Below are 23,161 nucleotides of genomic sequence, written 5' to 3' on the forward strand. Positions count from 1 at the left end.
TTCTTTGCGATTATGCCTCTAAGTCGTGCCTCGACACATGGAAGATATAGTCGCATCGAGGGTGTGACACATCATTCCACAACGAATCCATGGGTAAACTAAAATTACCAAAAGAATAAAAAACCCTACTCGAACATTTCATCAAACACATAGAGCGTGATGTGTATATCTGGAGGAGTTGGACGTACTGGGGCGGCGTCCAGTGGCGGCGACCTTGACCGGTTGTGGCACGGTCGGCGATGGTGTAGTTCGGGCCTCCGATGGCTAACCTGTGGGTTGGGGACGACAACGGAGCAACGATGGTGGCGGAACTACGATGGTTGTTGTGCGGACCAGGGAGGAGGAAGAAGAAGAGGGATGGTCGGGCAAAGAGAGGGACGTCGTCAAGCGAATTGGGGCGAGCCCTTATGGTTCGTCCTATGTGACAGGAGCGTCCGGACGTCTCCATATCCGTCCCAGATATGGATCGGGTATGAGAAGTGCCGGTCAACCCAGACGTTTGGACCAGATTTATTAGGTCCGACTAGGTGGCTATTTTTCTATCCGGGCAGTGACCAAGTATGGGGGCCTTGGTGGTTGTAGTCTTGTAGATGCTCCCAATAACTTTTCAATGCGTCATAACCTACGGGTGATTTTCGAACATTGTTGTTTGAGGTCGAAGCTCCTGTTTTATGGTTCATGTTCAAGGGTAGCGTAGAATAGCTTTTATAACGTGGACCAGAGCCGGTCCATTTAGCTCCGCATGTTTGTTTGCTCCCAAAAATTCAGGTCACACAGTACAACCTAGCATAGAAAAACTGGTCGTGTTACACTTGCCAATGGACACCAGAAAGTTTCGCCCATTTACCCCTCTTGTTCTAATGGGCCAAAGATACAAAGCATTTGTTAGTTTATTGTCGGAAATCAAAAGAGGTTTGATGTAGTTTGGGCTTGGGTGATGTGGTTAGGAAAGCTTGTGAAATTGACCGGGCGAGGGGAGACTGTCCATTAATTCTTAAATGTTGCCACACCGGGATAAGTCTATTTTGAGTCTTCAGAATGCTCGTGAATTGATCGCTATTACTTTTTGGTACTTGTGGTGGGAAAGATGTAAGCTGGTTCATGAAGGAAGACTCGAGATACTTATCACTTTTCTATGGGGATTCACATTATTATGACAAATTATGTCAGAGAGGGATGGATTAGGCCTCGTTTGCTTTTTGTAAAACTTAACGTTGATGCATCTTTTAATCAAGACCTACTTAGAGGTACAACTAATGTTGTACTCAAAGATGATAAAGAGAATTTCATTGTCGGCGGGAATTGAAAATTTGATTGGTGTGCCGATGTCCCAATGGTTGAAGCTTTCACACTAAGATTCGACTTATTTCTAGTGCAAAAAGCAGGCTGCAACCACTGCGTGATTATTTTTGAAGGTCATCAACACCATGAAGAATGGAGGAGTACCTCCGGGAGCGGCGGCGACGATTTTTGATGATTGCTATTCTTTTTTGTTTGATTTTTCTTTCACTAGTTTTGAACATTATAATAGAGAAGCGAATAAGGTGGCTCATGAACTTGCCATGTCAGCTAGATTTTCTCCGACTAAGGATTGGTTTGAGGAGCCTCTGAGCGAAATTGTATCTTTTTAACTATTATTTCCATTTAATAAAGTTGTTCATTTGAAAAGGTCATAGAAAAAATGGTGCCTTGCTCGCTCAAACAAAACTAACTACCAAATTTTGACTAGCTAAATACTTGTGTGTTGCAATGGAATGAAACAATATTTAGAAAGTAGCAAACGATTGTCCTCGATCACGGTGATGTTAATTACGTTGTGACGTTGGTGACTAATTATTGTGGGTGCATATGAAGCGCTAGATTATGGGGTGTTTTGAGACTATCCACAGTGAGAATAACATAGGTGGTAACATCACACATCTCTAGGCAAAACAGATGATGTGGCGAGTAATTAATGAGGAAATAGGGAAATGTGGTAACATAGCTAGTCTACTCCTAATGAAGGACTTCGTACATTGTTTGTTCGTTCGTTCGTACCCCTCCCATTGATCGAGAGGACTCCCCGCCCCCCTCCCCACCCGATTGATTTTTTTTCCTTGTTTCGTTCCACACCACCGATGGAAGGAATCAATCCATCGATTTTTTTTCATATATCCGTGCACGCAACGCAACAGGAAACTGATGGAGAAAAACCAACCAATTACGCACGACCCCTCCCCTAAAAACAACTACCCCCTCCTTCCATCTATATAGGCCTAATGCGTTTTTTAAAACCGCCTTTGACTATTGACAAGGTTAATAGTACATGACATGCACAATGTGAAAATTATATCATTAAAAGCTCATTTTACATACGAATTTAATGGTGTGCTTTGTGTAAGTTGCATGTCATATATTATTGCTCTAATATTTGGTCAAAGTTAGCTCCGAAAAACGCATTAGGCCCGAAGGAGGGAATGCACACTTCCCCTGCCCGCAATCCCTAGCGGCCGCAGCCCGCTGGTCTCCCCTTCTCCCTCACCTCCCCTCCCCCCAGTCGGCTCTCTTCATGCCCGACGTTGATGGCGCCGCCCACCTAGGAGGGGATATCCTGTTTCGTCGGCGCCTCACTTCCTTCTCCGTGACCCTGGCATAGGTGCACACCAAGGCGAAGCCCCTCGAGTCGAAGAAGGAACAAGAACGTGATTTGGATGACGGCCACTAGCGGGTGGCCCTCTTCTACGAGACGCAGACCAGCGCCAGTGGAGACCGAGGGATTCGCCAAGGTACTTGGTTTCCATGCATGCTTACCTCCTCGTCTCGTGTGTGGCAGAACTTATATGTGGAACAAAAGGAAGTGATTGGCTCCACGTCCCTCTTCCATGTCCTTTCTTTCGAGGTCGTGCCGTCGTGCGCTTCTGCAGTCATTCCACGGTGCTGCCATGAGTAGAGAGCGCCGGCGGCCTCCAACAAGATTGGTCTCCCTTTCCTCCTCGGGTGTTCGCGAGGGGTTCTCCGTTCCCGAGCCTCCCTCTCTCCCACGAGAAGCGGCAACATCAGATGAGGCCGTCCCCGCAAAAGAAACATCATATGAGGCCAGGAACTAAGGAGACAACAGGGGCCCTCAGCGCCATGTGAGTCCCTAACCTCTCTGGCTTCTCATAAACCTTTGATTTCTTTTACTTCGGATCCTATTTTCGTGCACTTCCCTTTTTTGATCTTTGTGCTTGATCCGATCCTATATAGTGAAAAACTATTTATGGGCAAACATGCGTGTTCATGTCATATATCTTAATATGTCTGCCTAACTGCTGCCTTTAATTGTTGTTCCAGGTGAGAGCCGAGACTCACGTCCTCGTGTGTCCCTAGGTGATGGTCGGCAGCCGCTGCTCTGCAGTTATACTATTCCACCACCTAGGTAAGAGTAACTTGATGTATTTCCCATCTATTAACTTTAGATTTTTTTAATGGTTGTTTATGTTCTAGAATTGTCTAGGTTTCTTGTTCCACAATTTGGAACAGGAAACCTAGACAATTCTAGAACAATTGTCTAGGTTTTTGAAGAGGTAATTGTGTGTTATACTTATTCATGTACTATCAGAAGTAATGTTCTTTTTTCCAGAAGACCAACTTTATGTAAATTCTTCCTACAAATGGTATGTATCGTGGTAGACGTTAGGAGAAAATTCGACCAAATGACATACATCACATTTTAGAATACTAGAGTGTTTTTCAAAGGAATATAGTTGACAAGCAGTACAGTTTAGATGTGAGGTGGTTGGTGCATGTTAGTTCTTCGATCTATAAAGGAATTTGTGTACATAGCATGATGTCTTCACGAGCTTCCTGCGAAAAGCAAGCCTTACTAGCTCCATAATCTTGTTCTTGTGCTCGATGGGATAAAAGGAAAGCAATCGCTTGTTCCTATGCAGACTTCTTTGATGTACATGAAGAGTTTTGGATAGAGGGTTCCCATATTAACAATTCCTTATTCTTCTGCTACATGGCAACATGAAATGGGCAGTGTAAGCATTAATCAATATTGTGAACCGATATGAGTCAGATTGTGTTGTAATCGGCTGGAAATATTCTCGATAGAAGATCATTTTGACCTGTGCCAAATGGGTTATAAATTAATTAACCAGGAGCTGGCCTTGCAGATAAAACTACTATTTTTTGGCGTACTCTTCGTATGAAGTATTCATATATAATGGCATTTACCAAGTAAGAATCCTCTCTCAGATATATTTCTCTTCCTTATGTACTTATTTCTAACAAACATGCATGCTCTATTTTCGAAGGAGAAGAGTGTACTTGCAGGATCTAAAACCTATTAGTTTAAACCAGGTGACAATAAAAGCTTAGGTGAGCACTCGGAAGAATATTTTGATGCCTCCATCTTTTGTAATTGGTTTCTAATACGATGGTCCCCAACAGGCTGGGTTTTTCACCTTTGTGCCACATATATTTATATTTAGCTTACTTTACATGTGTATTTCATAATTGATAGCTAAATTGTTTTGACATCGTAGCATTACTCCATTTTTTGTACCCAGATGTGGTTCCTCTTTTATATATATTTGAAGAAGCATGATCTTGCTATAAATCATATTTAATCATTGTCGTGTTCACTTAGTTTCGTTTTCTTTGCATCTAGCTATGGAGATGCGCAAGAAGCTGCTCTCTAATGACCAAACTTACGCAGAGACTAGATGAGGAGGATGTCAACCATAATCTGGATCTAAATTTGCATATGGATTCACCATCTTCAGCTAATTTCTACCCATGTTTTAGGGAACCAGATCCTCTAATATCCTCAAGGGATGTCACGTAAGCTACAATAACCGTGACATCCCTTCTTCGCATCCATATGGTTAAGCCTAAAATGATTATAATTAATTTGCAAATTGCAAATCTATTGTATATATTTACAAAAATTACATACAAACAAAATTATGGTGCAATAAAATTATTTTTTGATTTATTTTTGTACATGCTACAGTAAATCCACACAGTAGTTGCTACAGTAACCTGACATCCCTTCTTTGCTTTACACACGCATTTCATTGTAGCTTCGTGACATCCCTTGAGGATGTTAGAGAATCCGCTTCCATGTTTTAGACACATGTGTACATTTATCTCCTTTGTGCTCCTTTCTATTCATGCCCGTCCAATAATGGTGGTCAAATAGTCTGTCCTCAAATCTTCATAGTTATATCATTTTACAGATTGCTTTCCTGTTTGTACCAAAGGGCTTTTGAGGCTCTAGGGCATCTTAGTTGTTCCGTCTAAATAAAAGTTGGGAATTTTGAGTTGTAAGGAAAATTATCAGAATATAAAAGTATATTCTTTAACCGCTTACAAAGCATGTCTGAAATTGTCTGCAACAATGACCAGTTGTGGAATAACAAGTGAATACGTCTAGGTTACGAACCTCTCAGTGTCTTATTATTTCTCTAGGTTTCTTTTGGATCGATGACAAAGCTTGGGTGATTTATTCCCTTTCTTAGCGTTGTTTGTGTTTTTACCATTGATTCTAATTTATATGATGTACACCTTGTTATTATTTTTTCTTTGATCAGGGACAACTTTTAAATCATATTCATATGAACTTCTAAATCATACTCATACAAAAATTCCTCTTAAAGCTATTCAAATTATCCTTCTACCCAAATATACGTGAAGCTACAAGATATTTTCTGGGATTAACACTTTGGACATTTCAACATGCCATTGTTTCAAAATCCTTTGTAGCTGAAATATGTACATGGTGATGAGGTGCATGATACTTGTTGAGTACTCCTTCCATCAAACTTTGTTACTTTAAATAGTGCTAATGTGGAGCATGAAAACATATTATCTAATGCATAGAAGATAGAGGCGGGCTGATTTGGTTGCCCACATTACTAAGTATATTTATATGGGTGAATGTGGTCCACAAATAATGGTGGTATATGTCCTAATTTATCATTAATGTCAAGGTAAGATGCCTAATGTGTAACATTGTCTTGTGACAAGAAAGGAACACAATAAATATATTCGTTATAGTTGTAGAAGGCAAAACACAATGGAGATATTTGTTAGGGTTGGAGAAGAAAAAAAATAGCACATCAGAGCTATGTTGAATAAAGCAAGACAATCATGAACCATACATGTGCATGCGAAGAGGTTAAGGGAGAGGAGAGAAACAATGCTGTTTGTCATGCTTTGGATCAACATTTTCATTGATGGATGCGAGCGGGAACGAAGCTACGCGGTCCACGGGAAAGAAGATGGGAATCTTCGGCTCCGGCAAAGGTTGGCGGCGGGTGGGAATCTCCTTAGACGGCGGTGGTCGGCTTTGCATGGCTCGTGTCAAGACAAATGGGAAAGAGAAGGGTGAAGGAGTGGAGGTTGTTTCCAATGAATACAAGGTGCGCTTCAAAACATACATCCAAATGGGGCCTTAGCCTATTCTTCTATATGTGTGATTTCAATTATTAGGTAGAAGCGTTTGTATGGCTACAACTATTAGCTCTCATGCAATGCTAGGGAATGAGACGACGTTGGTATTTTTGATGTGTAACATTGCAAAATTTGTTTTGGTAAACTGCTGAATTTTTCATATCTTTGAGGTAGTGGATGACGAATGTTGCAAGCCATCCGAACTTGGCGAACATGAAAACTATGGAGGATTTGGAGCGGTGTGATAACATAGCAAAGCAATGACACATTGACTGAAGAGCTGAAGCCGTGAGGCTCGTTATAGATTCATTTGTTGGTGCGTGGCAATACACGGGCATTTCAGCATCTTTGGGTCGAGAAGATAAAAAACAGTGCGACATACCCGTCACTAAAAAGTGCGGTTTGCAAACATGATGAAGAAGTGAACTACACATTCATACAAACAAGCAAGTTAACATAGGGCCCAACACATGTTTATATAAAACTCTAGCAAAATATTTCTAAAGCCCGTGACAATGCACGGGCATTCTACTAGTTACTGTAATATCACACATACCAAGATAAGATGAGTGTACAACCTAATAGATCCTCAAAATTCTACAAACTTCATGTTTTTTTGAAATACAAATATAAGTAAGTTTTCAAGGATGAAAAAAAGCACATATTTTTTAAACCATGAGATTTAAAGAATACGTTTGGTTTTAAATATTAAAAGAAAATGAGAAAAAATAAACCAAGAAAATTCCACCAAAAACCGAATGAACATATTAGAAAAATCAGTATTTTTTTAAATGATAGAAACCATTCAAAACCAGCAGGAAAAACATGAAAAAATAAACCCAAATAAAAATTGACAAAACCGAGTAACAGGTGCTCTTTCCCAGAAGAATAGGATTTTCTCTTTTTTTCATGAGCATCTCCAAGACCAAGGTTATTTAGTTCTAGGCTATTGTTAGACACTAGTTCATGAACATATTTTTAAACATTTAAAAAAAATATAAGAATAGTTTTTTTACCTGCATATATATATATAGTTTTTAAATTCTTGAACATTTTAATACCTACAATTATGTTTTAAAATTTATGATCATTGTTTTCTATTCATAAATTATTTTTCTAACAATACATTTTACATCTGTTCAAAAACCGGTTGCCGGTTTTTTGAACCAGTTTCTTTTAGCAAGCGAACGGGACAGTGTTCCTCGAGGGAGAGTAGCAACTGGAGACCTTTTTGGGCCCGTATGTGCTTGTTGGGCCAGGCGGGCTACTCCAAGCACACCTTTTGGGCAAGTACACCGTATGGCCTATAGTCTCGGCCCACCTTTTTACCACCACGGAGAGACCCATCTGTCGTTTATCGGCAATTCCCCGTCCCGAACCGTCGTCGTGTACCAGCTTCGCCGCCAGCGAGCTAGGGCTTCCCACTCCGAGGATCCCCCGGCCATGGCATCCCACGACGACGACCAGGACCTCGTGGTCTACGGGACGCCGATCGAGCGGGAGGAGGACATCTCCGCCCGCAAGCGCCGCGCCGTCGCCGACGCAGGCCAGCTCCGGGCCCTCCCCGCCTGGAAGCAGGAGGTACCCCTCCCCCCACCTCCACCCCATTCACTCTCTGTGTACCCTTTGTAATCAAGCATCGGGATATATTTTTCTCCCTTCTATGGGGTTAATTGATGGTGCATTAGTTAGTAATAGATTTCAGCTATGATCACTAGCAATTTCGTAATACCTCCGTCCCAAAAAGCTTGTCTTAGATTTTTCTAGATATGGGTGTATCTAAGACAAGCAATTCGGGACGGAGGGAGTAGTTTAGTAGCTACGCATGCTAGTTTATACATCCGGGTCTGTCGGGAAAGTGACTTCTTCAATTTAGGGTTTATTATGACAGAATCGTGTTCAGTGTTTCAGTTTACTGTTTTTGAATCCATTGAACTTCTTCAATCGGTTGGGGATGGTGCAAATGTTCTTCAATTTAGGTTTTATTTGACTGAATCGTGTGGAGTGAACTATGGGGATGTTCTGGTTTGTAGTAAGGTTGCCACGCTTAACCTTTGGCTTGCAGTTGCGGTGCGCCACACTTTCTTAGCCACATGGTCCAGATGTCATAGGCTCTTTTTTCTTTGGCCAAATCTTGCCACACTTATGGTGACCATTTTGTTCACCACGCTTTTTTGTGGCTGCACAGTTTGCCTGATGTTAGTTGTGGCAATATTTCCTTCTTTTGTTACCAACTTGTTAGACACTTGGATTGTCTCTTCTGTTAGCATTGTCATGAAATTGTGTAGCATATGATTTTAAGTAACCAATACCTCTGTTTTTTATTAAAAAAATGAGATGTGATCGGAGTGTAGGTCAGGGATGAGGAAGGGCGGAGAAGATTTCATGGTGCATTTACTGGAGGCTTCTCTGCTGGCTTTTACAATACTGCTGGCTCAAAAGAGGGTATGTTGTTGCCTTAAGATTATGTTTTTAATGTGACAGTATCGCTGAAGAAATGAATGGGATTATAAAAATGTCATTTACTGTAGGATGGATGCCACAGACATTCACATCTTCACGAAAAAGTAGAGCTGAGCATAAAAAACAAAGCATATATAATTTTCTTGATGAGGAAGATATCAAGGTATGTGATGCTTTTTTTCTTCTAGTGCTACTTTTTGTATGGAAATTGATAATCTGCAGCAGTCGTACACTGTTTTGTTGTATTTCAATTCATGGTATTCCATACTGGACTGCCTAACGTTTAATGTTTTGAGTGTGAATGCAAACATGCCATGTTCTAGTCATCTAGAAAACAAGACAGTTACATGAAAATGCTTTGATTTTCAGTTTTAATAGACAAGTAATTTTGGTTTGTAATGAAATTGCTCCATGATTGGAAGTAGAATGATCACATCAATATTGTAACTATCATTATCTGCAAGATTATGCCAGGATAACTATAAGCATGTTATCTCACATCTTTAGTTAATTTACTTGACAACATATATCTGTTTACAGACGCTTGCTGTAAAGGTAAAGCTAGTACAGATATTGCCCATCAAAGAAGCAAAAGACTGTAAACTGTCTTCCCTGTTTCTTAGAATGTTGAAAATGTGTAAACCTTGACGAGCATGTACCAGTGGTTACTAGTGTCAGTGTTGATGTATTTGATTGAGCTTGGCTCCCAACAGTGTCAATGTCTTTTTTGGCTTTGATTGTACATAACTGCATAAGTGATTTCTCAGGATAAATTTGTTTCATGAAATTGTGAACTTATCTGTTGACAAATTTGGGCACCAATTTGCAGGATATGGGAGGTAATGCCTTGGAAACATCTCAACAGTATGATACATTCGGTTTTACAGCTGCAGAGCATGCCAGAAAACAAGCATCCAAGGAACAAAATGAGAGGTTAGCATCTTTACATTGCATAACTGACATGAAGCTTAGGGGATGTTTGGTTGGCTACAACACTTGGCTAACGGCTAACCTAGGTATGGTAAAGTGTGGCAAGCCACACTTCTTGTGGCAACTAAGTTGTTTGTCACAAGTTAGGTTGTTTTGTTTGCCAATTGTGTGTGATGGATGAGCTGGCCATGGTATTATGCAACTTTGGTGTGCCCAAACTGCAGCAGTGAACCATATGGCTTTCATCAGACAAACATGCATGAGTTGTGGTAAGGGGTGGAAATTAACCCAACACCCTCGAAATCAGCTTTACTTAAGTGTCCTCTTTAGTGTTAGCTGCACTGAATTATTAATGTGGCTGTACACACTTTAGATTTCTAGCATTACTCTGGTCATTATCAATTTATGTTCGTATGACCATGCCCTTTTAACTTGAATGGCAGAAGTTAGTGTTCTCAGTTCACCACTCTAATTGATATATATGTAAACATATCTGCACATCTGCATGCAGACCATCAGCTATTCCTGGACCTGTTCCTGATGAATTGGTGGTCCCCGCCACAACCTCGATTGGTTTGTCTCTGTTGTTTTATCTTTTCAACTACTCCTTCCGTTCCTAAATATAAGACCTTTTAGAGATTCCAATATGGACTACATATGGAGCAAAATGAGTGAATTTACACTCTAAAATATGTCTACATACATCTGTATGTAGTCCGTATTCTCTGAAGGGGCTTATATTTAGAAACGGAGGGAGTATATGTATTTTCAGGTAATAGTAATATCTTGACATCTTTTGAGCAGGCGTGAAGTTACTGATGAAAATGGGCTGGCGCCAAGGTCGTACCATCAAGGATGCACATGCTGACTCCTTATATGGTATGCATTTTATCTGTGAATTTGAAGCCATTTCGTAGTTGATCAATGGGACAAACTTGTTCCGTGTCGCTTTCAATGTTTTTTGTTGAATTCATCCAAAGTCTGGCAGGTCAGAACGACAGATTATGACAGCCATGAGCGGCCTATTGTATTGGCTGTAGGAAATCTGAGTTCACAAATTATCTTAGTCCAACGGTTATCTGTTAAAAAAAGCATTGTGCTTCTCAAATAGCGACCTAATGGTTTGGTGTGGTAGTGTTGTGCTGTTATCTAACTAATTAACTGCTGATGCCTACAGAGTCACGTAGGGAAGCTAGAAAAGCGTTTCTTGCACTCTCTGGTGTCAGTAACGATGAGGACCAAGATCAAATTGCTTCTCAGAAATCTAGAGTGGATGAAAATGTCGCAGAATCATTTGAGAAAATAAGCGCTTCAGGAAATACCCCAGTAAGCAGGACATGCATCTCTCTTGATTATTTGTTGAAGTTTGCGTTTCCTTGTTTAATTGTTTGTGAGCACTTCTCTTTGGTTCTTATGATGTACTAAAGTGCTCAATGAACTTTTTTTCTTCTTAAACTTCAACGAACTTATTGTGATCTTTTTCTTGCAAATCCGAACTATATTTAGACCTCGTACCTCTGTTTTATGCTATAGACTGCGCACAGTGCAATTTTCCAAGTGAACTACATAATATTGTTCTATAGCTAAACTAAAATAGTTAGTACTTTCATACTAATATATTTTGTCTAGCTCCTAATCATTGTTCTAAAACCAAATATTAAATTTCTATCTTGAAGACAGTAAAAAGTCACTAGCAGCATTATAAAAGACAGATGATTAGTATGATAGTATCTAACGCATGATTGGTTGGTTGCCTAGTTTCAGGTTAGCCTGCATATTATGTCCAGTATGCATTGTGTGGGTGGTAAAGAATTTCAGCAAAAAGTTTTAATCTGGAGAAAAGATTTGCCTTTACCACTGCAAATTTACGGTGTCTTGGCTGCCATAATAAACTAAATATTACTCCCTAATTAAGTAATTATACTACTGGTTGGACCCGACTACTGGGAAGCTAAGTTTGAGATTTAAAGCTGAACTTGGCTGTGTGGATAGATCTTGCATCCCATGAGCCAGCCTGCTTTTTGTACGCAGGCCACTAAACACTTAATTATGGCACCTTGTTGGTCTGCCTTGAGGACTATACAGGCAACTATTCATGCAATAAGTTACTGTTGCTCAAAAAGTGTGCATGCAATTGCTAACTTGTTTTCCATAAAGAAGAAAACATCAGCTGATCTTTCTGGTTTTCCATAAATATTTAGGTGTATGTACTTCATCCAAAGGAAGATCTGCATGGTTTAGGTTTTGACCCATTCAAACATGCGCCTGAGTTTAAAGGTACCATACTCCAAGTCCCCAACAAATAATCATTTGAATGGATCTCCTGGGTCCTGGCTAGGCGTACGGACCTGACTAGGCACGCCGTTTTGAACCTTGGCTTGACCTCACATTTTCTTTCTTTGCAGATAGGAAAAGATCACACAAATCAATGAACAGGGACCGAAACCGAAGTGGTGTTTCCGTGAGGGGAAGTCTCCTGATTTCAAACTGTATGATTGTCATGACCCTTACGCCCAGTTCTCTATTTTGCTGATATTGCTCAAGTATATTGGGTGGAAAATCTTAGCTAGTGGTTTGATCATCAGCAGGACAATATGCTCCTGGCTTTGGAATTGGAGCACTTGAAGAGCTTGGTGTTGAAGATGAGGATATTTATGCATCAGGTAATTTAATTATCTTCTGGTCCATTTGAAACTATGTAATGTTAATATTGGAAGTCTTGAACTTTTGATGGAAGCATATGGCATTTTTGTGTATCATTCCTTACTGAAATGGAATGGTCGGTTATGGTAGATTCTGAATGTACAATTGTTATTTCCTTGTACCACTATAAGGTGAATTCTTATTTGTTCCTGTGAGGGTGTGTGCTATCAAATGGAAAATCTTGGCAGTTGTGCATATAGCTTGACAAGACTTAATAGACTTGTTTCACTGTTTGATGATGCTATTTCTATTTAAGATGGACTGGCCCTTTGATGTTGTTCCTCACATGTCTTACTATCCTTACATTTGTCGTGCTCAGGTTTCAATTATGAACAAACAGAAGTTGATATCGAGCCTTCAAAAACATCTGGTGACAGTAAGTTTAAACTTGAAGACAAGAAGAGAGGTTTCTTCCTGAGCTTTAAAATCGCCTCAAATTCCGAGTACAAACTCGAAAGGTGATGCTTCTCTTTGATTTATAATTGATTAATGTTAACGCCTTAGCTTGTTTTTCCTATCCTAGTACTTGGTTGAACTTTGTATGTATGAATCATTTGATTCTCTCTTTCCACATATTGTCACCATGTTATTCTTTTGCTGTTTATGTTGTGCTATGTAAACCTGTTTTATACTTTCATACTTGTTAAGTTGGATCTATTGTTGCCAAACCTCTTGCCAGTATGTGGTTGAAAGAACCAAAGATGTGCATAACATGACATCTATTTTAGAAACTTCTTGTGATTTGTGAGCGTTTGCACAAAGCAATTGGTACATGCAATGACAATCTAGCACGCCAGTTTAGTGAATGTTACTTTAAATGGTAGCGCTGTGCTGTAAAATCTAGTTAAATTTATTCACGAATTAACAAAAAATATAGTCAAATTAATTCTAGCCACTTCCACCCAATGAACTCCTGACACGCATACAATTGTGTGTTTTTAACTGAATTACTCTCTCTCTCTCCCCGTGATATGTTCCGATACGTGTTTTCAACTGAATTATCGCTGCGTAGCGGTATGTGGTGATATGTGTTTTCCCAACATCCATACCATCGTGTGTAGCGATATGTGTTTTCAACTGATCTCTCTCTCTCTCACGCACGCACACACACCCGCATACGCGCAAGTAAAGTTGTCATGTGCATTTTATGCGTTGATGGTTCATCTGTCAATATTCAGTAAATTAATTGTCAAGGTGTTCCTCAGCTGCCTTGGAGTGTAGATAGGCAACCAGGTCATCAAGTCAAGAATGGAAAAATAGTTACTGGGTCTCGCCATGTTAGTTTAAGCTTAGTGGAATCAGCAAATAAATATGAAGGATGACAGTGCGCACCTGTTAGCTATGTATATATTGTATTATTATAGTTCAAATTCAGCAAATTAGTTTACTCAATTCCATATTCATCTCGTATATATGTATTCATCTTGGAAATTTGGTGACACTGATTCTTCAGATTTCATCCTCCTGAGATCCCAGCTGATTTTGATGGTCGCCATAAGTTCTCAAGTCCAATTCAGACAGCTGATAAGTTCTCTGATCTAGCTCCTCCCGAGGTTCCTCCTCCAGAAGACACTACCTTGAGATTATTGATTGAGGGCTGTGCTGCTATGGTTGCTCGTTGCGGGAAACATGTAGAGGATTTCTACAAAGAGAAAAGTAAAGCAAGTCCACAGTTTCTTTTCCTCGACGGAGGAGATGGATGTAGCTACTACACAAGGAAGTTATGGGAGCATCAGCAGAAGTTTATTGACCGGCAAAGACCTGATGCTGTTAAGTCGAAGCCTTCTTCTGACAAGTTGACAGCTGAGAATCGTGGAACTATTCTTGGTGAAAAGCCTCTCGATAGAAGCTCCAAATCATCTAGCTCATTTGTTTCTGCAAAAGAAGCTGTTCAACTACAATCAAATCTTGGTGACACCTTTGTGAAGCCAATATCTCTTGTATGTTTTTGAATTGCATTGTCTTACCAATTATTGCTGCCTCCCTCATTGTGCCACATTCTTTATATGAATTACCTAATCTTGGTCTAATTATGCAATGGATTATTCTTGCTTCCCAATAGGATGGTGTGCCAGAGTCAAAGAAGCCTTTTAGAAATGAGCCAGCAAAGCAGGCAAGGTTTGAGCAGTTTCTAAAGGAGAAATATCAGGGTGGTCTTCGTATTGCAAGTCTTGCTCCTACAATTACAATGTCGGAGGCTGATCGTGCTCGTGAAAGACTAGATTTTGAGGCTGCTGCAGATGCAATTGAAAAAGGAAAAGAATATAAGGCTATAGATCCTTTGTCAATATTGGGTTTACCTGGATTGAATGAGCAACGCTTTGTTTCATCCACTCAATTAGAGGTAGGTTAACTTATTTGGGTCTATTAGTAATGTAATTTCTCTTTTTCACATTTTAATCCTTAAAAACAATACAGAGCTCTGCGGTACTCCAAGATGAGAGGCCCATGTATCCACAGAGGGAGGAGTTTGAATGGCGGCCTTCACCAATACTGTGCAAGCGTTTTGATATTGTTGACCCTTTCATGGGAAAGGTAAATTTAAGTGATTCTATATTGTTGGGTGTGTGACTGTGTTAATTAGCCAATTACGATAGGCAAATGAACTAAAAATTAAGTACACAGAATAAGAAAAATAAATTGGTGATCTTTAGAAAAGGGATGCGGTCACAGATACACACTTGCGGTTTATGTTAGAGTATCGTCGTAAATTTCCCCAGTTCTTGCACGCCATAATGTTGTCCTTACTTTTATACTGTTGTAGCTAAGTGCAGTTTCTGATGTCTAGTTCTAAGGAGCTGATTTGCAACTGATAAATGTATCAGTTCTAGTCTTCTAGTACTCTTACTCTACTTTGTTATTATTTGCTATTTGGCGTTAAATCAAATATATATTTTAAAATGCATACTGTTTGTGCAGCCAATGCCTCTTCGAAGACCAATAAGCAAGATGGACACCCTTATGTTTATGACCGAGTCCACTAAAAAGATAAATGAAGATGTAAGGGGCTCAAGTACGATTCCACCAAATGCTGCTGTGTCAGGAACAGAAGAGACAGAGGCACAGGAAACTGCAAATAACCCTGATATTGTGGCAAGCAGTATGCAGAGGCCTGTTGATCTTTACAAGGTACTCCCTCCATTCCTTTATATAACATGTATTTGTTTTCTAATAAAATTTCAGTAACGTGTATTTCTTCTAATTCCTTGCAATCCCATGTTTAGCCCTCTTAAAAAAAAGGAAAGTATCTCTCTCCTGATTTCATATATCTCTTCTATTAGAAAAAAATAGGAAAGTATCTCTTTTCCGATTGCCTGTATCTCTTCCTTTTCCTAGCTTAATTGATTTACTTGCCGCTAACCAACGAATTGGCCAAGGGTAATTTCGTCCTACATTCTCTATTATTTTGTGCCTTGGTCATCGTGCCAGAAAAAATACACCTTACATAAAGGAACGGAGGGAGTAATAATTACCCCAAATGTATGTTCCTAGGGGAAACATTGGCCAGAAATTCATGTGGAATTAAGCCATATCTGAAGGATTATCTTGGCATGTTTAATTTGTGCTCCCTCTACTTTCTGCTCAGACTGAAACTGACCTCTCTAATAGCATTCATATTGCTCCCTGTATTGAGCAGTGCACCAGGTTGTTTTTCCATTAGATACTGCCTCGTCTCTACATGCAAAATACACCAAAAGTCCTAGCTCATGGCCTCACTTGGAAAAACAATTTTTCTACATGGATTTCATAGAAAACATATGTACAAGTAGAACTTATAGAGCTTCATGATTATTGAGGATAAAAGGCCTATAATAATAATGTTGCTCTGTTTTCTTGTAAAAGATATTCTCCTTACCTGGCTATGTATGAATGAGAAAAAAAAAACGACTCTTCAAAATCCTTAAGTACCATGTGTATAAATATAACAATAACGAGAGGTTTGAAATGATTTGGAAGCATCAAAATGACTGTCTTCGATGGAGTTCGCCTAATGTCCAATGGGTGCTGCTGGCCATTAAAGACGAAACACAACTTTGGCCTTGGCTGGGGCCAAAGGCTTGGTTAGACTGATCCGGGGAGAGTCTTAGTCCTGGTTAGCGTGGGTCTTTTTTCTTGCTCGTGGTCGGTTTGTGCGTGCGAGCGCGCGTGTGTGTACCCTGTACATTTCTTCTTGATCCAGTGATACTCACATCTACTGCGCATTCGAGAAAAGAAAATAATAGTAGGAGGTAGCCATATTTGTTTCATTAAGGAGAAAAAACTCCAAACTTTACTGTGCACTTGTGGAGAATGGCATAAATTGACATACATAAATGTAGTGAAACAATATGTTAGAGTATATACATGCTGTTCGTTGGAAATTGGGTTATCATAATTCACGTTGTAACCCTTTAAATAAGTATATTTTCTTACAAGGGCCACATAATCGGTATTGCCCAGTTGGTTATTCGGCAGTGTGAGATAAAGGTGGGGAGTTTCAACCCATTTTCCTGCAATAAGGGCATTTCTAACCGATCCCCTAAAAAATAGAGGAGGATCCGGCCGAGTAAACCTTAGTGGAGTATTTATACTCCACTAAGTTTTGTCGGTTCTAGCCGATCCCCTAAACTTAGCGGAGTGAAACTTACTTTTGGTTTAAGCATATCGTCGAACACTTGTCGTGCAGCCTATATTTGGTCAATTGATTGAATTTTTGTAGCGCGGTCACGGCGTGCTCCTGCTTCAGCAGCGTCTGCACGGGCGAGTGCTTGGTTCCCTTCCCTCCCGGAGTCCTTCTGCTTGCTCCACACGCAGATGTTCCTGCTGTCCGGGCCGGTGTACAGAGCGTCGCCCTTGGCGGCGAGAGAGTAGATGTGGCCTTCTCCCTGGCGAGCGAGCTGATGAGGCTGGTGCCAGACACCATTGTTGGCGCAGCCACGGACGGCTCGCTGTGGTGGTTTCAAGGGGGGCATGGGGGCGGGAGGAGGCGGCAGCCACGGTGGCAACGAGGACTCGAGGAGAATGCGGTGCATCGGGCTGAAGAGCTCCCACGCCCGGGGCTCACGCCACCCGTCCCCGACAAGCTGCTCTGCCTGCCCGTCGCCGGGGTGCGAGCACGGGAGTCCGTCGCCGGCCCCTTCACTGTCGTTATCTCTCACGGCCGCGGGAGTCATGGCCGCGTGTGACTTGGGCGGCGTAGTCCTTGCCGGCTGGGGTAGCCGGTGGCGTGATGCACGGGGATGTGGCACACATGTGCTAGGTGGCGATGCCTGGGACGGTGGGGGCCGAGGGTGGCGAGAGGCGGAGGGGAGTGGTGCTGGCGGCAGCTCGCGTCCCGCGGCCAAAAGAAGGTGGGACGGTGGCTGGCGAGGTGGGATCTGTGGCTGCACGGTGGAAGCCGATTGGAAAGGGGTTGGCGGCGCTCTGGGGGAGAAGATGCCGGCGCGGAGAGAGGAGGCTGCCAGGCTATCTGGTCGGGGGAGATGACAGGCCCGGAACGAATTCGGGTTCGGAGGGGATCCAGGAGAGACAGGAGATTTTCCTCGGCCGCCTCCAGCCGGAGTAAATATACTCGTGGGATGGGCGCTGGAGTAATTTTTTTACTCCACTAACCGGTTTAGGGGATCGGCTAGGTGCAACATAGAGGAGGGAAACCGAAATTATCCTCCCTTATAGCCGGATAGGGGATCGGTTAGAGTTGGTCTAAATTGGTAACCTTAAATCCTTATACCATGCAAGTATGCCGTCTTGTTTGTTAACATAATTAGTGCATTCAAATTTGCCTTTAATAAATGGAATAGTAGATGCAATGCTTCATAATGGGATATTGTCATTTTTTATCTTGTAGAAGCACCAATTTAAGTCTGATGCCAGGTATGGGTTCTGATAGTTGTGTTTACACTCATTTCTTGCACAGATTCAAATTTGCTTAGCTGGTTGGTATCTTAAATGTGGGGTTGTCAGAGAACTTGGCCAGTTGTCTAGGCTTCCTCTTTAAGCCTGTAAAATATTTCATGTGTAGATTTGCTTAAGCCTATATGGTGGCTTAAGCTGCTCCACAGGTAGACATAATCCTACTGTGCATGCCAAGTTTCCATAAAACGTGAAAAAATCATGTATGTACAACATGCTATGCATACGCACGTGCAAAAATAAGATCATTTGTGTACTGTACAAAAAGTACAAGAGGCGAGATACTAGCAGAGCAACTATATGTGCACAAATTACTTTCTTACAGTTCACAAATGGTCATATTGTATAGCATGTTGTGCATCTGTGAATTTTCTGTATTTTATTTAAACACACAAATTACATTTTATGATGGGTGCTGTGGGCGCAACAGTTGCTGATTTTGATTCCACAGTTGTCTATGCTGTCAATTAGGAAATGGTTAATTGGACTTGAGGGTTCTGTACTTCTGTACTGACAAGTTATTTGTTGCGCTTTCCAGGCAATCTTTTCTGATGATTCAGACGATGATATGGACGAACCTCTTAACAATCAACAAGTGGATCCAGTGAAGACGAGTGAAGGTGCCAACATGGCTCTTAATCGTCTTGTTGCTGAGGATTTCCTGGAATCTTTGGGTAAAGAACTGGGATTGGAGGTTCCTCCAGAGAAACCGGCCCAGCCACCGAATGTCTTGTTTAGATCAGAAATCCTTCCAACGGCTGATGCAAGTGTATCTAGGAATGGCCAGACATCTACTTTTAGGGAGATAAAGGAGAACGAGGGTTCTTTGGGTTTGATGGAAGCTGCCAATGGTAATGGGGACGGTCCTTCATCCAATGTCGAAAAGCTTGATTTGAAATATGAGCATAATGCTGACATAGGCCGGTCACACTCTTCACATCGTCAGATTCGGAACGGTAGTCCAGAGTCTGATACTTCTATTGAACGGCATAGGAGTAGGAAAAGAAGATCCCATCATCGAAATCGGAGTCCAACACCAGATTCTGGTTCTTCTGATGAACGACGTAGTAGTAAGAAAAGAAAGTCACATTCAAGACATAGAGCAGGCAGGAGTAGAACTCCTGATGCCGATTTGTCCTCTGACAGCCAAAGGAATAAGAGAAAACGTCGGGAGAAAAGGAGTCATCGGACCCGCATGTCTGACAGTGATTCTAGTGATCATGAATACAAGGAAAAATATACATCTAGTAGTAGAAGATCATCTGATAAAGACAGAAGTAGAAAGCATTCTAAACACCGCAGGCACAGAAGAAAAGACTCTGCATAATGTTCTTGAATACAGCTACAGGAATATATGGCTGCAAATGAAAGAATTCACACTAGCTTCTCCAGATCATCCAAGTTGGTGAAAATGTTGGGCCCGATACTGAAGTGGATGTTTATAGTAAGCGTTCTAAACCAACCTTATGTTTTTTGTTCTTGTGTACATGGTATTTTGAGTGCTGTTATTTTACGTGCATATGGTATTTTATATTTATAATGGTGGAAGATCCTTGTCTTCAATGCACGTGATGCTTTGAGTTGTTAATTTTCCTAAGCATGCCTATCACTTTCTTGTCCTTCACTTCAAATTGTTATCCTACATTTTCTGCACTTACTTCAAGAATGGACAATTAGCCTTAAAGATTGAGAGATCACAAATCCTGGCAGAAGCTAGAAACGAAACCATTCTAGTGTTTTTGTAGAACTATAAGTGGAAGCAAAAAAGAAAAAGGAAAATTCAAAGCTTAAGTTGTGTGCTAGCGCTGCTAATTTGATCCTTGTTGGTTTTGGTCTTTCAAATGGTGTTTTGTTCTGGGCCAAGGTGGTATCCTGAACATACCTGGGCAGCACTACGAGTGCTGCTTTACAAGACTTTCCTAAGTCAACTGTGTTGCTTCGCTCCATGCAAATTCATGTGTCCTACACTTGCATATCGGACTGTTTCGGTTAGCAAAGTTATATTAATCTTAAAGAAATTGCATATAACCAGTGAAAGTTATCTTGGTGTTACTTGAAGCCCATTTCCAAAGGGTTACGAGACTAGTTGTGTTTTCCATCCAAGAATTGCTGAGTTTGGCAGGAAACTAGCTGGGAATGGGCTTGGTTTGAGCCAAACTATGGCGACCTGAATGTTTATAGTTTTCTAGTTTATTAACATCTCTTGGTGAACATGATGCTTTCTTCATAAGAAACACAATGCGTTCGGATTTGGCTGATAGATGTTGCCGTTTTTTGGGATAGTCGTTCTTTGAGTTACAGCCCTGATGTGGCTTCTGTCTTTTGTGTCTTGATTTCTTCCTTGCACCACCCTTATCATTACCCAACTTTGTGGCATTTCTGTTGAGCAAGGAAAACTAATGTACCCGTTTTTTGTTGTTGCAGTCACAAATTGATACCGTGTTATCCAGTCATCCAAAACTACTTGATGAGCCTGGGAGCTTCTTGCGTGGTAGTTACTGAGATTCGGGTTGTGCGTGCGGCCTACCTTTGTATGTGGAGTTTCTGTTGCCATGGTGCCTCTACCCCCTGTTGTGTTGTCTATGCCATGCCATAAATTCGTTCCGTTCCGGAAGACTTGTCTCTGAAGACCCTTGTACAACTCAAAGTACCAGACGTGAACAGGTGTAAATAGAAGAGAATTGGGTTGTCATTGACATAGTATTTAGATTTTCATTTTCGGTGTTGTTGTTTTCTGTTACAAGTACTGTTTCTGTCATGCCAACATAATGTATATCAGTCTAGGACAAGAAAGGTTCGTTCTCTATGTCGCTTGTGTGCTTGCGCACGCACCTGTGGAGTTGATGCAAATGCCCAGCAAAACAGCAACGACCACCCGGTAAAGAGCTCGGACGCCAGAACTAAGCCTGGCGAAGCACCCGTGCACTAGCACATCAGCGTATGGTTGCGTCATCATGTAGGCATGACGAGGACCGGTGTCGAAGAGGCGCGCTCGCTTCATGCAGACTCTACTACATGAGCAGCAGGCAGGCATGATGACTCCCGCGGGAGAGGCCTAGAAGATTCGATTCTTGGGTCGGGAGGCAAGCCACGCACGGGATGCCATTCCATCCAGCATTTCCTACGCACGCGTGGCCCTCGGCTGGTCCAACTTTGTTTGCTGCCCAACTGCGACGGGCCGCCGTCGCTGTCGCCGCGAGATACGGCGTCAGCAGCGCCGAGAAAAGAGAGAAGGCGACCGGGGGGATCTGTCTCTCTTTCCAGCAGCATCTGACGCGGGAGATCCTTTTTATTTGGTGCTGATAGTTTATGTACTCTCGTGCTGCTAGGCTGATCGGACCCTATCTACTTGCACCAGACCAGCACCTTGCATTAGGGGTGTGTTATGTCAGCAACTCAGCATGATAGGACGTGTGGCGCTGTCTGCTGTGCTTCGTGGTGGTGACGGGCGCAAGGCGACGCCGGCTGCTGCTGCCCTGGATAAGAGCGAGCGGGCGAGCTGTTGTTGGTTGGGCGATCACCCGCCCGCGCGAGCAACACGAAGGAGGCGGTTAACCTACCGGCCACCAACCCTGCTGCTCTCCCCCGACCACAAAGCGAAAGAGAAAGAAGGCAGGGCATCCGAGCCCGTCCAGTCGACGACGGGCGTCACGGCACGTCGGATTCGACCGACCGACTGACTGATTGACACGATCGACGCGGACCCGTGCACGGACGGACGGACGGGCGCAGGCGGACGGAGCACGTAGCAGCAGCAGCTTTGCAAACGGACACGAGCGACGCGCTGCGCTGCGCGCATCGGGAGGAGGACAAGTGTGCCGCGCACAGACTAGGCAGCTAGCTATCCAGCGCGAACTCGTCTTGTTCTACATGCGTCTTCTTGGACAGTGGAATTCGGTTAAGTATAATCGCGCCGATGGTAACAGCTACTCAGTCAATCCGGATGGCGTGGAAAGTGTCGCGAGTAGCGTGTTTTACAGCGGGAGATGATACCGAGGGAGGTGGTGGCAGCGAGCTTTGTCACCGTGCCTTTGTTTCTTTCTGCGTGGCCGAGGAGCGATCGTGCCTTTCCCTAAGTACATCTGGCGTCCTTTTGTACTGCTGCTTGTAGTTTAACCCTGCTCCCAGAAAGGATATCTTTTCGGACACTCCAAAGGCCAGGAATTCAAAAGAAGATCTAGCTAGGGCGTATAATAGCCAGATATGCGAGCTAATGAACAATCAATGCTGCTTACTTTTTTTCGGATTTACAAGTAGTTTATTTCAAAGTAACAGGCTTACAGTCCGCTAATACAATATTACGGATGAAGGGGGGTGGCCGTTGCAACCAACAAGTGGTGCTACGAGCCGTTCGGGCATAATTAGCAAGACAAATGTGAGACCATGTTCTGTGATCTTAGAATCTTCATTGTTAAACTTCCTCTGCAGCATGTAGTTCTTGATATCCCTGACCAATTGACCATTGGGTGATTTATCAAGTGAGGCATCAGCCATAGAAGAAAGGGCCACCATCGAGTCCGGTTGTACTAAGACCGGAGGTTAGACCATTCGATAGCCATAGACATTCCAATCTTAATAGCTTGAATTTTCGCCTCGAGAGCATTGTTACAATCATATAGTTGACATGATGAAACAATGAAGTTATCCCGTAGGATCATGCCTACTCCCGCCGACCCTTCTTTCGCTGAATAAGAACCATCCACTGATCGGTACTGGCTGCAATGCACCCTTCAGAGGCGATTTCCCTCTG

At 42.1% G+C, this 23,161-nt stretch overlaps 1 protein-coding gene across 1 annotated transcript; it reads left to right on the top strand.

Moving 5' to 3' along the window:
• Window positions 1-7,771: 7,771 nt before the first annotated feature.
• LOC125525591 (G patch domain-containing protein TGH homolog) lies at window positions 7,772-21,217 on the top strand. The gene is made up of 17 exons (XM_048690599.1): window positions 7,772-8,004; window positions 8,778-8,868; window positions 8,955-9,049; window positions 9,716-9,819; window positions 10,328-10,389; window positions 10,621-10,695; window positions 10,994-11,142; window positions 12,018-12,093; window positions 12,222-12,305; window positions 12,402-12,479; window positions 12,839-12,977; window positions 13,973-14,459; window positions 14,582-14,863; window positions 14,938-15,054; window positions 15,439-15,648; window positions 18,950-19,855; window positions 20,836-21,217. The coding sequence occupies exons 1-16, from the start codon at window positions 7,867-7,869 to the stop codon at window positions 19,736-19,738; spliced, it is 2,976 nt and encodes a 991-aa protein (XP_048546556.1). The 5' UTR covers window positions 7,772-7,866; the 3' UTR covers window positions 19,739-19,855; window positions 20,836-21,217.
• Window positions 21,218-23,161: the final 1,944 nt, after the last annotated feature.

Source organism: Triticum urartu, chromosome 7 (assembly GCF_003073215.2).
Source record: "Triticum urartu cultivar G1812 chromosome 7, Tu2.1, whole genome shotgun sequence".
Taxonomy (NCBI): domain Eukaryota; kingdom Viridiplantae; phylum Streptophyta; class Magnoliopsida; order Poales; family Poaceae; genus Triticum; species Triticum urartu.